Consider the following 15,066-nt stretch of genomic DNA (forward strand, 5'->3'; position numbering starts at 1 on the left):
ATAACATTAAATATAGCTAGCTGTACTACTGTAACGTCATAGCAACGTGTAAATAGTGCATTGCCCTTTTGGCTCTTTTGGCAATCAATGTTCTGCATGGGTTTTCCGGCAACCCAGCCTATAGGCTATAGGTACACACATAATACACTTTACCCCTCCTTCCAAAGTAGCTCCTCTTTAAATGGGTTTCCCTGAGTTCAACATGAGGATTTCAGAGAAACCAAACCCTAGCTACAATCATAAGGATCAATGAGTTATTAAGTATCTTTAAGAAATGCCCATACTCATACTCCATACATGATTAGTGAAGAGTATTGCTGCAATGGTTTACGCACAACATATTACAAAGTCAACGAAGCCCCTAAATATGACCATGAAGCTCTAAAGAGCCCACAACCAAAGCCAGTTTCAGTTTAAACAGAAATTAGCTAGAAATTGTAACACTGGATCAATTATAGGTTTAGAGAATTAAGACAATGAATAAATAATAAATATAAAAAAGATAACTATATCCATTTAAGTGGTGTAAAGTATTCCAGTCACCTCTGTAAAAGAGGAATGAAGACTACACTTAGAACCATCTTATTCAACACTTGAGTCCCTTTATCATTGCACTCAATCATGAAAATATGTCCTTGAAGAAAAAACACTCAGCTCCATCCAAGAAAGCACATTTTTTTCTAAATAGTTTCCAAGTACAACGAGACAATGATAAACAGGTAATGTATTGGGCAGGGTATGAGAACACCCCTAATATGTAGAATATGTTAGAAAGCCATGTCTACATCCAAAGTAAAAGCTATGGGACAGACAGAAAGACACAGTCTGTCATACAATCAACGCTGGTCAAGCAATTATCCTTGAGTTAAAGCTTTGTGAAATGCATGGGAGGAGGCAACATCCAATCACCCATGAGACAAATGGCCAGGCTATGGCACTTATGACAAGCTGTATTGTACACAGTCCTCTCGGCATCCATGGTGTACCAACATTCATACAGCAGAAAGGGTTAAAACATTCACTTGGCCGAAGAAATGCACAATGACTTATAATACCCAACGAAGATTTCAATAAGCAGAAAGACACACTCATTTTTGACCAAGAAACAATCTATTTCTGTACATTCACTTGGATGATTGTATTTTCTTTACCTTTTTCTAACAAAAGGTTTTAGGGAAAACACTCACGATCATCTCCAGTAAAATCAACGTAGGCTAGCTCTGATTTAGCTGCAGCAGGGAAAATAAAATGATCAGTGCACATAGGAACAGTGGTAAAAACTGACAATAGAAGGCTTATTGCAGTTTGTAAACACAGTGAGTGTTGATTGTTTCAGTGTGAAGCTAAGACACTTCTTTATCTAATGCAGAATGAATACCTTCATTGACAAAAAAAAGGAATTACTAAAAGTATTTGAGTTGCAAAGAAGGTGGATAGATGTGTCTCTCTGTGCATTAAAACACAGAGCTAACTCTCAATCTCAACTATCGCATCAATAAAAGTACAATTTTCTTGCTGTTCGTTCGATAAATAAAGACAGCCTGATGTAGTTCCAACAGCAGCATTACAATGAAACCTTGTGATTGGCTGAATCCTTGAATGGATCAATCAGAGCTCTCCCTGGGGAGTAAGGGGGCGTGGCTCTGCTCCTCTTTCTCATCCCTCAATGATGATGCTATTCCCTGAGAGCCAGGGGAGGACTGCTGTGCTTTGATTGGACAGTTGGCCACCATGTGGCTGATGCTCTGGCAGCAATGGCACTTCTTGGGCTGAGGAGGTAGCTGGCATTCTTTGGCATGATGGTCAGGTCCTCCACAGTTGTAGCATCTAGAACACAATGGGAGAAGGGGACTCGCACTAATATAATGGTTTCAGACAGTTAACACCTTCTTCCACCAGAGTGCAGTGTTCTCCCACATATAGTTTCAGATTCTTGAATTTCCTCAGATCTCATCTATGATAAGATTAAGTAAATCTTGAGAAATTATTAGTATGACTGCCTCTTATGTATGCACAGTTTATTTGCTGCATACTTGTGTATGATCATTTTAGGAGGTGTATAGTGCATTAAAACCAATGCCTCAACACATACATTTCACACAATCTCAAATCAGTAGATGTGAGTATAGTAACAATGGGGAATTTTGTGATTGCATTAACTCCAACGCAGATGGAGCATCAGAGCCTCCCCAAGCTTACTACCACTTCCCTCCTTCTTCTGTCCTCTGCCCTTTGCATCCCAACCCCCTACCATACACATACACATACACACACCCTCTCCTCTTCTAGGATGCCGTTGATTATTGATCAGTGTGGGCACCAGGGTGGGAGAGGAGAGCAGAGGGGGCTCTTTGTTTCAATACTGCACCCTGACCTCTAACCCCTGACCCCTAGCCTTTTCTCTCTGGATCTGCCTTTCCCCCACCTAATTTACACAACACACCCCACTGTTGCCATGGCTGCCATGACCTATGACCTCTCTCAGGGTACCTACATCTGGTATCAATTAAATGGATCCTTTTCCCTTTTCTGCATCCCCTATTCCCACTTTCATGTTTGGAAGTCAGTGAGTTTAAATGGATAGGATCCTTTTCCCTTTTTACTTCTGCATTCCACTGTTATGTTTGTGAGTCGGCGAAAAAGACAGAGACAGTGTTAAATAAAGTCACATCTATGTGGTGTTTGAGGTCATAAGACTCAATAGGCTAATAAAAAGCATATCTGGAGCACACCCAGAGAAAAGTATTTTGTGTGGAGGTGCTGACTAACAGTGAATGAACTGCAAGCTATAAAAATAAATAAAGAGTCGTATATATATATATATATATATATATATATATATATACATTTTATGTTATTGTAATGGACAAAAAAAATATATATATAAGTTTTGTGTCCTTGTTTTTATATATATATTGGGTCACTTAGAAATGTCCTTGTTTTTGGAAGAAAAGCAATTTTTTTGTCCATTACAATAACATAAAATTGATCAGAAATACAGTGTAGACATTGTTAATGTTGTAAATGACTATTGTAGCTTGAAACGGCTGATTTATATGGAATATCTACATAGGCGTACAGAGGCCCATTAACAGCAGCCATCACTCCTATTTTCCAATGGCACGTAGTGTTAGCTAATCCAAGTTTATCATTTTAAAAGGCTAATTGATCATTAGAAAACATTTTTGCAATTATGTTAGCACAGTTGAAACTGTTGTTCTGATTAAAGAAGCAATAAAACTGCTAGAAATAAATAACTTTCTTCTGAAATTCGTCAGTCTATTCTTGTTCTGAGAAATGAAGGCTATTCCATGCGAGAAATTGCCAAGAAACTCAAGATCTGATTCAACGCTGTGCACTTCACAGAACAGCGCAAACTGTCTCTAACCAAAATAGAAAGAGGAGTGGGAGGCCCCGGTGCACAACTGAGCAAGAGGACAAGTACGTTAGAGTGTCTTGTTTGAGAAACAGACGCCTCACAAGTCCTCAACTGGCAGCTTCAATAAATAGTACCCGCAAAACACCAGTCTCAACGTAAACGGTGAAGAGGCGACTCTGGGATGCTGGCCTTCTAGGCAGAGTTCCTCTGTCCAGTGTCTGTGTTCTTTTGCCCATCTTAATCTTTTATTTTTATTGGCCAGTCTGAGATATTGCTTTTTCTTGGCAAATCTGCACAAGAATAGAACAAGAATAGACTGACGAGTTTCAGAAGAAAGTTATTTGTTTCTAGCCATTTTGAGCCTCTAATCGAACCCACAAATGCTGATGCTCCAGATACTCAACTAGACTAAAGAAGATCAGTTTTATTGCTTCTTTATGTTTGAGCTCCTTAATGATTTAACAGTTAACCCATAAGAGTCTAAGCCCTGTCTAAGCCAATGAATGTGGCCAATGAATGAGTCATACCAAGGATCCTTTTGCTAGTTGATATTGAATTTTAAGACCCCTTTGATGAAAACATATTTTTGTCCTGCTATTAACCCATACACTCATTGAATAACAGATTTCCTACATGGAACAACAGACAGTCCCACAAAAAAATAGAAAGGAAGTTTGTTCTGAAGTGTCTGTCCTATATCTGATAGATGAAAGATCAGGACCATTTTTTTATACATGTATTTAACCCCATATTTTTGGCACTTAAACAGTCTCCATATATACTTCCATTAATTTTTTCAACTGGTACCTGGGGACCTTCAGACCAGTCGTGTGAGGCCTGTGGCGTTCTAGAGCAAAACAATCGACATGTATGTGTTCATGTTCGAGTCTCACCTTTCCACAGAGGAGTCATATTAGTGTGTAGCCCAAACAGTTCGGAAGCTAAAGACAGAAGTTGGAAAATCGACTGTACCGACTTCAGACGAGTCCCAAGACGCCATCATGTTCATGAGAGTCTCATCTTTCCATAGAGGTGTCATAATAGTTTGTAGGCCAAATCGTTCGGACGCTACAGACGATTTTGTGAGAAGAACGGTTTTCGGGATGTCTCATGGACTGACAAACACCACTCTAGCTCTGTCACCTTTCCCTGCAGATGCGGAAGCGCGACATAGGCGGAAGTGGTGGATTGAGATGCATCCAATGAAAAAAAAAACAGATATCTCTAGTTTAAACTAATGGATTTCTATAGGGATTTATTTATTATGCTAATTCAATTTTCACGGGGACCCGGACATCGACTTTAGGAGCTTTTAATAAGCCTACATGTCCCAATTTATTTTTACTACAATTTGCATTTGTCCTTGATACTTAGCCACAACCACAATCATGTGGTAGGCTAAAGGTAGGCTAAATCCAACGATGTAAAGGAACAATACAAATGTAGGGAAGGGAACGAACACTAAATTGGTAATTAAGTATAGGCCAGAGGAAGCTGGTAGGAGGAGCTATAGGAGGATGTCGGGGCATGCTGTATGATTAAACCGTTCTAGAGAGGACAAAGGTTACATTTTGCGTGACTCTTTGCCTTTTTATTGAATCCCTGCAGGCTAAATTACAGTGTATGGAGAACGCTGTTATTTATATTGCAAAAAATATGGATGCTCTTTCTTCTTGGAACAGGCAGGTATGCTTGACCTTACTCATGGTTTCCTCACATGTAAAGGTGGTGGAATTATTCGTCAGAATCTGTAGACACACCTCCGCCACATTTATTTTATCTCCACCCCAAACGCGTACCTCGCTGGCGTTGGTGTTTCGCCCATGCTTAAATTTAAGGTCAGAATATGCGTAGAGAGAAAAATGCATAAAAAGGGAATAAAGTTGCGTTTATGCTGGCGTAACTAGGTCCTGAATTTCCACCAAAGAGGATAAATAAATCTGTTTGATGTCAGACCACTGTGGCTAAAACGGTAAACTTGGCAACTTTCATGATGATGACACCAGATATTTTCAACACCCTCAAATGATTTGTTAACAACCATGCCACAGATAAACTTGTTGTTAATATTGCAGCGATCTTCATAGTTAACACTATAAGCAGAGTGTTACAGTGTTTACATATCATGGAATTATTTTGAGTAAGTGGGGATGTTAAGTGATGCATGGTTCGGCTATGTGCCATTTAAAGATATTGATTGAACTGTCTCACCTGTCCCCCTTGGACCGTCGTTTCTGTTGCCCCTTAGGTGTCTTCTCACAGCCCACACACTGTGCTCCCCCTGGCCCCGTCACCGTGACAGACTCTAGGCCTTTAGACGACTTCTTGAAGGTAAACTCCACCGCCTCGCCCTCCTTCAGGCTACGGAAGCCCTCCATGTGCAGCTTGCTCTGTGTAGGGGAGAGGGAGCATGAGTGTGGTCTGCGGAATAGTTAAGAACAGCATGAGAACTGTTCTAGGTGAGGGTAGAACGGAAGCGTTACCCTGTGAGGGAATGGGGAATGAGTAATCAGAGTTGGAGAAAGGTTATTTGGCCAGGGAACTATTGAGAAGATATTAAAGTGGTTCTAAGCCTGTGAAGAACTGTGGAAAACAGTTCTAAGACCAGATATGATGCCCTTCCTGTGTCTACAAGGGTGCATTTGTTCCCCAGCCCAATTCCCAGCCTGGTCAGGAAGCAGAGACAAATAGAGTTTAAATTAATTTGACTCTGCCATTGTTTGTGCATATAGCTGGTCCCCTTCACATGTTGTCTTCTGGTGTGCTTACAGCTAAGAGCTGTTCCTTAATTGGGATCCTACATGCATACATTAACGTTCTGCATAGGTTTTAATACATCAATGGAAACATCCAGGCACTCTCGCGCTTTCTCAGGGGCCAACCCCCTCAGCCAATCCAGATTCCAATCCCATTGACAGCCCTATTAAAACAACAATAACTGCTTGCTCACTACACCCTTCCCACTTCAGAATGTGTGTGTGTTTCTGTGTGTGTGTCTGCGTGGACAACGTTACCCCCTCCCCCAAGCTAGTCACAGCATTCCAAGCTCCAACCTCCCCCTCCACCACCACACAGAACAGCCAATAGACTCTCCAAAAGGACTTCATCTGGTCAAGTCCCAAACTGACCACTGCTAAGGATGTTGGGAGAAGAAGGGAGGAGGGGAAAGGTGTGCATTCTTGGGATAGCTGCCCAAAAGGCACATAAATAATGGTTTCAAGAATGTATGTGTCCACCTTGAGAAAGACATTTCCTTGCCATTGTCAACCTTAGTCCAGGGCCTCTGGAAAAAGAAGCTTGGATTTCGTGGCCACCTAGTTCTATCGTCCTCATGTGCTTTGTCAAGCTGCCTGAACAGCGGTAGGTATGACACTAATTTCATACCATTGAGCTCAAGGTGAAGAATCATGCCTTGTTCAAGACCTTCCAGAGACACAGAAAGTAACCCTGATCTGTTTCCCCAACCTGGTTTGTATTATTCTTTACGTACATGTTTTTCAGCGGCGGGGACTGGGAGACTAGTCAGGTTTGAGACAAAGATGAACGAAGCAAAGTACAGAGAGATCCTTGATGAAAACCTGCTCCAGAGCGCTCAGGACCTCAGACTGGGGCGAAGGTTCCCCTTCCAACAGGACAACGACCCTAAGCACACAGCCAAGACAACGCAGGAGTGGCTTCACGACAAGTCTCTGAATGTCTTTGAGTGGCCCAGCCAGAGCCCGGACTTGAGCCCGGACTTGAACCCGAACATCTCTGGAGAGACCTGAAAATAGCTGTGTAGCGTTGCTCCCCATCCAACCTGACAGAGCTTGAGAGGATCTGCAGAGAAGAATGGGAGAAACTCCCCAAATACAGGTGTGCCAAGCTTGTAGCATCATAGCCAAGAAGACTCAAGGCTGTAATCTCTGCCAAAGGTGCGTCAACAAAGTACTGAGGAAAGGGTCCGAATACTTATGTAAATGTAATATTTCCGTTTTTTTTATTTTTATAAATTACAAAAACATTTCTGAAACCTGTTTTTGCTTTGTCATTATGGGGTATTGTGTGTAGATTGATGAGGGAAAAACACAATTTCATCCATTTTAGAATGGCTGTAAAAAATGTGAAAAAAAGTCAAGGAGTCTTACTTTCCAAAGGCACTGTATATCCGACTCTCTTTAGTATGATATGTTAAATTTCATCTGGTATATATTAATTTGTGGATGTCCATCAGCCATTTTGTATGACATGTTACGAATTACAATTCGTATGATATGTTACGAATTTGCAAAATGTACAATATATTATGATTTTCCAAAAGTACAATATTTTAAGAATTAGCTAAATGTATGATATGCTAAAAGGTCCAATTTGTTGTGGCTAACATTAGCTAGCTGGCTAACGTTAGCTGGATTAGAGGATAAGGTTAGGAGTTAGGTTAAAGGGTTAAGGTTAGGGGAAGAATTAACTAAAAGAGTTAAGGTTAGGGTTAGGGTTAGGGGAAGGGCTAGCTAACAGGCAAGTAGTTGCAAAGTAGCTAAAAAGTAGTAAGTAGTTGAAAAGTTGCTAATTAGCTAAAATACTAAAGTTGTCCGTGATGAAATTTCAAACACGCAACCTTTGGGTTGCTATACGTTGGGGTGTATAACCTTAAACCCTAACATAGCTAATGTTAGCCAGCTTGCAAATGTTAGCGTTAGCCACAAAAAATTGGAATTCATGACGTATCATACATTTTAAAAATTCGTAAGGTATTGTATGTTTTGCAAATTCATAACATAGCATACGAATGGTATGCTGGACATCCACAAATGAATACATAACATATCATACTAATTGGATTGTCTCAGATTTACATAAAGAATCATGCGTAATGCTCTGTTTTTGCCTTCTGCCGTCTGTAACCATACCAAAAGTAACATATTATCCTAATTTGAGTGTCCCGAATTTACATTTTCTATGTGACGTCTATTCTATGATACTGGGCTGGTTTACCAGATTATACTAAGCTCATACATTTTTTTTTTTATCTTAAAATGTTGTGGAGCAGAATTTTATGATGATGGTGAGAGGGCTGTGATGTGGAGGGTCAGTTTATGGCCCTTGCATAGCATCAGTCTTAACCCAGACTGTGAGGTCTCTTCTGGGGGGTTTGAAGTGATAATGGTGGGAAAGGAATCCAAGTCATGATGGCCTGACAACCTTCAGCATTCCTTCCCCTTCAGGAGGTGAACGGGCCGGAACTATCCCCTGACCCCCCTGACCTCTCCTCCTTCAATCACCCCCACCCCAACTCTCCCTCCCTTGACTGCTTTCTTGTGAATGAACACAGCTCTCAAGCTCTCTCTTTCTCTCTCCGTTTCTGTGAATCTCATTCTCTCTCACACACAAATATACAATATTATCCACACACACACACACACACACTCATAACCCCCCCCCCCCCCCCCCGCCACACACACACACACGCACACACACACACACACACACACAACCTCCCCACCACCCACTCTTCATTCACAGATAGTACAAGTTCACAGTACAAGATCACAGCCAGCAGGATTTCCTCTCTGTTAAGTTGACAATAGCAGCCATTGTCCAGCAGTCCCTACAGGCCTGTATGAGAGCAGAGGTGGATTAGGGGACTGGTAATGTGGGTGTTTGATAACCTTTTTATGGGTGAATCACTCATTTTTCTTCCTTTGATTAAGCAGTTTGCAGGAACATGGAGCAGAGAAATTTGAGGAGAGGACTTTGGTCTTTAGCATCCAGGTTTACAGAGTGTGGAGGGCTGGTGGTGGATGGCTGGGGAGGGTGGATGGGTTGGGGCTACAGGCAGAGGGTCTGGGTGGGAGTCAGGGTATGGCTAGTCTGGGGTGGGTGGGCTGCCACATGAGATGCCAACTCCCCTGATGTTTGAAGGACTTTATAACAGGAAGCAGGGTTCGATGGGGACCGAGAGGAATGAGCCTTGTTATCTCTGCTTAGACTAACCCCTGTCTCTCTGTCTACTCTTTTTTAAGTCCAATTGCTAATATTAGCACTTTCGGACCAAATCCCTATTGTAAATCATTCTCCCCTGTTTAGCATATTTTAAATGTTATGACCAAACTCTACTTTGAAGTCCCTCAGACCTCTACCTTAACTCAGGAAGGATGGTGGAGAAGACAGCCTCGGACATTATGGTACTCATAACTCTCTCTCTCTACCGCACCTGCTGTCTCTACCTCTGAATGATCGGCTATGAAAAGCCAACTGACATTTACTCCTGAGGTGCTGACCTGTTGCACCCTCTACAACCACTGTGATTATTATTATTTGACCCTGCTGGTCATCTATGAACGTTTGAACATCTTGGCCATGTACTGTTATAATCTCTACCCAGCACAGCCAGAAGAGGACTGGCCACCCCTCAGTGCCTGGTTCCTCTCTAGGTTTCTTCCTAGGGAGTTTTTTCCTAGCTACCATGCTTCTACATCTGCATTGTATGCTGTTTGGGGTTTTAGTCTGGGTTTCTGTATAGCACTTTGTGACATTAGCTGATGTAAAAAGGGCTTTATAAATACATTTGATTGATTGATTGATTCTCGGGCATGTTGATAATCTCCAGGTTAATTTGACAAAACAATCCTGGAGTCATTAGGCTGTCTTTCAGGATGCTTCGCATTCCATTCCATTTGAAACAAACTAGATTTCCCCTCCGGTTTTACTAACTTGGTTTTACATTACTCCTAATTCCGACATTTTACATAACACTTATTCCCCAACATTTATTGTCATTCATTATCTGCCTTTGTAAAACTCTAAAAGATTGTGAGGTAAAAATGTGCCAATATATTTTTTATATTGAACCCATCCTTTTGTATTTCAAAACCAATATTCACATTCAATTCATTTTATTTTCTGGTAGGTTTATTAAAACACCAAATACAAACAATCTATTATTATGAAAATGTTATATTTTTGTCTGTAAATGTTTTATTCATTAGCTAGTTTTAGGGCAATATGATAATCAATTTCCCTAAAGGCTACCATTACCCTGCTTGCAACACCTAATCAGAAGCCTAATCAGATGTAACAACTGATCAATTAACCAAACACTTTTGTTCTTGGCTGGCTTATATCTTACTTTAGAGAGGTTCTTTTACATGTCACTTCTTGACAACAACATTAACTTTCTCATGCAAACTACAAAGATGATGGGCCTCTGATTCCAGTTATAGCATTGATGGCATATCATCTGAACATAAAATAAACTACATCTTGTTTTTAGTTTTAAAGCTACTTGACTTTATTTATCATGCTTGTTTCGATTTGGTAATATTTGCTACATAATAAGTTTTAACTGAGTAATAAACTCATGTAGGCCTAATAAGAGTTGTTCAACCTGTAAGAATAACATTATAAACCACATGCACTGCTGAGAAATAGGCCTACATATTTTAATTTCTAAAACGTGAATCAGCTGACAATTTCAAGACAATGTTGTCAAATGTTTAAAAGAGATTTTAAAAATCCTATTGCCTCTTGCCCAACATATAAGCTATGAAAACATACAAACTATAAATTCGTTTTGAATGAGTGCAGCAAAGTGGTTTTCAAGCACTATAAACAATGATTGATAGGCCTATATAATTGCATGATCGATAAATTAAAATGCCTAAAAACGCTAAATCAAGGCAGGTAAATAATAATGACCTACCTTAACGAAAACACAAAAGTGGGATATTTACATTGTTGATAAATAAGACATGCACTCGCACAAAAACGCGCCAATAGAACCATTCGGACCTGTTTGGAGCTCGAGACAGGCCTTGACGAACATCAACACCACACTCTTCGAGTCCTAGTCCCACAGCAGACCTCACCTGATGAACGAATACATCGACAGTCTCCTCGAGCGGTGTCCCATCTCGGTTGGTCATCGACAGGAACCCGAAACCCATCCGGACGTTAAACCATTTACACACGCCGCTGCCACGAGACGAACCCAGATCCTCCTCTGAGCCCCTGGCTTCCTCCTCTTCCGTCTTTGCACAGCCCCCTTTCGAGATAAAATAATGTCACTCAGTCAGTTTAGAAAATATAGATGTTTGAAATATGGCATGTCTTGTCAACAATTGTGGCAGGAAAACGAGTTGGGGAGGCTCTTACTCGGATTTTTTTCAGCGTCAGTTCTTTGGTTCGACATGAAGAAGGCATTTAATGGGTTGCGTAATGGTAAAGAGCTCGAGAGCAGCACAGCAAGCTAGGAACACATGGGTGTAAACAATGTTGCTATTCGAAACAATGTCGATATATTATCCATAGGAATACACTTTTTTTAAACTAGTATATTAAACGGACTCTTTTTCAAGTTGTTTTGAAATGGAAACAATACGCTAATGGTGATAATAATAATAGGTCTAATCATACTAGCCTAATTATATATAACAATACGATAATAATGATGCATTCTTATAAATAATAATATGCGTATTAAATATAAGCTAATCGAAATAATATCGTCAAAATGAATCATTTGAATAAATATACACGTTTTAAATGTATCTACCATTACAATAGTATAGCTTCTAACGTGTTGATTTACACGATACATGCCTAAATAATTCCCAAGCACGTAAGAGATTGACTCTGATAATGTAGCCTAATAAAACTTTGCATTTTCTTCCCAACACAATATATTTGAATATTTGAAGAAAAAAATATAGAAAATATTAAACTTGAAGATTCAGTTACCAATGAAAAGTATAAAGCAAAATGCATCACCTATAGTCATAATTTATCCCAAAATGTCAACGCAAGCAGTGAAAACCATTCTTCCATGAAAAGAGATTGTAGGTCCCAAATCGAAGAATAAATCATTACAACAACATTCTCAGGCAAACGTGTGCGGTTGCTTTTGGAAAACGTTCCTAATCTAAACACTAATGACCGATCTACCTGTAAACTGCTGTTCGGAAAAAGAGACCATCCCTTTCCCGGGTATATTTTAATCCAGGGTTACCGTGTCCTCCTCTCACCAGTCCCCCCTGCCCTGTCCACCTTCAACCCTCCTTCAATCTACACAATAACACTTTCCCGAATACAGTTTAACAAAGGCGCAGAAGAGGAACAGAACAGCAATGGAAACAAACAAAGAGTGTTGGAGATACTTTCGCCCTGACAACCGGTGGTGTAAAACTGCTGGGAATCATTTCTCAAAAGAATCCCCAAATCTGAAAGACAATACAAGGAAACCCAACCCGCCCTCTTTTTGTCTCTTCTCATAAAGAGATCTTTCCATCGAATCCCCTCAAAGATCTTCAAAGAACCTGTGGAACCATTGCCTGTACCTTCTGCCATGGTTTGGGGGGTTCCTGGCCCTCCTACAACTCCAGAAGAATCAGGCAATAAACTCTGGTTGTATCGTCAACATCCGTGCACGTTTTTCGGTAATCCCTCTTTGGAAAATAGTGTATTTTCTTTCTCCTGGTCTCGTGCACAATATGGAAGGGAGCCCACTCTGACCCTCCTATACCTCTAATATTAACCCCCACCTTTTCGATCCAGGCCACCACGTGATGCTCAATTGCAATCTTCTGGCTGATAAATTAGACATTCCACGGTGATAGGGCCCAAATTCGCCGAGCGACCAATCAGCGGCGAGGACCACCTAGATGTTAGCAGCGGGGCCTTGGGGGACTCACACCCCGTGCGACCCCCTCCACTTCCGGGACAGGAGAGAGCCACAACCCCCACAGTGCCTGGAGCATTTGAATATGCGGATAATGAGTCACTCAGGTGCATGGTTTCACGGAAACCATTCAAATTAAACCTTGCCCTTCCACATTCCACACCATCAAAAACCAAGGACATCTAAATCCAGCTGTTCTGTTTCTGTTTGTTGCATTCACACATGAACACACTAAAAAAGTCACATTAAAATTATCAATAAACCAAAGAATAGGTTCATATCAGGAAAATAAATGTAGCAGTGAGCAGGAAAAAATAGAAGATCTTATTTAAAGTAGCTGATCTTGTAGAAATATCCAGGATAGGCAGGCTACATGCATTCCCCTTTGTCATTTCGTTTGAAACAATTTTGAGCTAACATATTTTGCTAATGTCATACGTGTTTAGGATTACTATCGACTACACGCTGTAAACAAAGGAAATAAATAAACACCTATCTCTTGAGATACTAGTTCCACACAACCCTCCCGTGAATGTTGCTCTTATAATTCACCATAACTTGATTGTTATTTGTGTTGGGGGTGCACGGTCTGTGAAAGACGGTGAAATAGGTTTCCATCGAATTCCCTCAGAATCGCTGACGGATACAGATAATGAATATGCACGTCAACAGAGGGGTTGTGTTGCCTTGTGTGAGAGGGGGAGGGCCTGTCCTCATAAGCTACAAGGCTATGGCACATTATTACTGGTGCGTTGTTATAACTTTGTAGTGCCCTTTCAATATTGGTAAGTTTAAATGGAAAATAAAACCAGATAGAATAACCTTGAAAGGAATCCAAAAAGTTGAGTGAAGTGTCACTTCTACAAATCTGACTATTTCTCACCATCTCAATTGCGATAGGGAGGATGAAAAGACAATCTAGAAAAATAAGACGTTTACAGGCTACCAATGCTATCCCAATCAATGAGACAATTCCCCCTGGTAGACACTGCAGACTAAACATGAGGTAACAATAGAATAAAAGGCCGGGTAACAGAACAAGTAATCATGTGTAAAACACACCAAGTCACACACACACAAAATAGTCCTACTTCATAGTGCCCATATATTTGGCATATATTTCAGGTTAACAAAGGAATAAAATGGTCAACTCACCACAATTGGGATCTTTTGGACACATTTTAGAAAGTAATTCTTGGTGAGCTCTTCAAAAGCAAGGCTATACGTAAAACCTGTCATTCCCTTCACCGACTTGACACGGGTATTTATGGCCTCTGAAACCCAAAGGTTCAGGATCCCTGCTGAAGCATTTGAATAATCAGCGACGATGAGTCACCTTTACCGGATCTGTGCTCTAACTCAGCCGTCAACGCTTTTCAATGGCAGCTGTCATGACATTGACAATGCAGGTGTCATCCGGCTTTTCTCTAAGCACTGAGTACACCGCATGAACTCAATAGGCTACAATACTTCAAGTCAATTACAATGTCGGATAATTAAAATGACTAAGATAACTTGGGTTGTGGGAATCAGCTGCATCATAAGTGGAAAGCCCATCCACCTGTTGCCGTAAAGCGCCTGACAAAGACATTGAGTCACGCACATCAATAGTAAAACGTGGATACCTTGTCAGATACAGGAAACGGAAACCAATCGTACGCTGTGAACGGGACACTTTGAGGTCGTGCATGTCCGTTGGGCAGCTGGTGCGCTGGGCCATATGGGACCCTTGTCACCTGCACCCTCGTGCCTTACCCTTCTTCTTTACATGTGTGCCAACGACACCTGTGAGATAAGGCGTCCCCAGGATGAACGGGAAGTGGAGGAGGGAGTCATTTTGGGTTGGACATAGGATCCTCCATCTTATAAAACCATCAGTCATCCTAGAGCATTACACACTGGAGAGAAAGATAGAGAGAGAGCGATAGGGAGCAAAAGAGAGAGCGAGAGACACACACAAGGAGAGGGAGAATGGTAGATAGAGAAATAGAGATATATAGAGGTGAGAGGGAGAGGGGCAGATAGAGGAATG

At 41.0% G+C, this 15,066-nt stretch overlaps 1 protein-coding gene across 1 annotated transcript; it reads right to left on the reverse strand.

Moving 5' to 3' along the window:
- Positions 1 to 1,604: 1,604 nt before the first annotated feature.
- On the reverse strand, positions 1,605 to 11,549 carry LOC139372682 (protein lin-28 homolog A-like). Its single transcript, XM_071112467.1, has 4 exons — positions 11,513 to 11,549; positions 11,227 to 11,402; positions 5,591 to 5,769; positions 1,605 to 1,827 (listed from the first exon to the last, which is right to left on the reverse strand). Exons 1-4 carry the CDS (start codon positions 11,547 to 11,549, stop codon positions 1,605 to 1,607), a joined length of 615 nt encoding a protein of 204 aa, XP_070968568.1.
- Between the last annotated feature and the right edge of the window lie 3,517 nt (positions 11,550 to 15,066).

The sequence above is a fragment of the Oncorhynchus clarkii genome, chromosome 18 (assembly GCF_045791955.1).
Source record: "Oncorhynchus clarkii lewisi isolate Uvic-CL-2024 chromosome 18, UVic_Ocla_1.0, whole genome shotgun sequence".
In the NCBI taxonomy this organism is placed as follows: domain Eukaryota; kingdom Metazoa; phylum Chordata; class Actinopteri; order Salmoniformes; family Salmonidae; genus Oncorhynchus; species Oncorhynchus clarkii.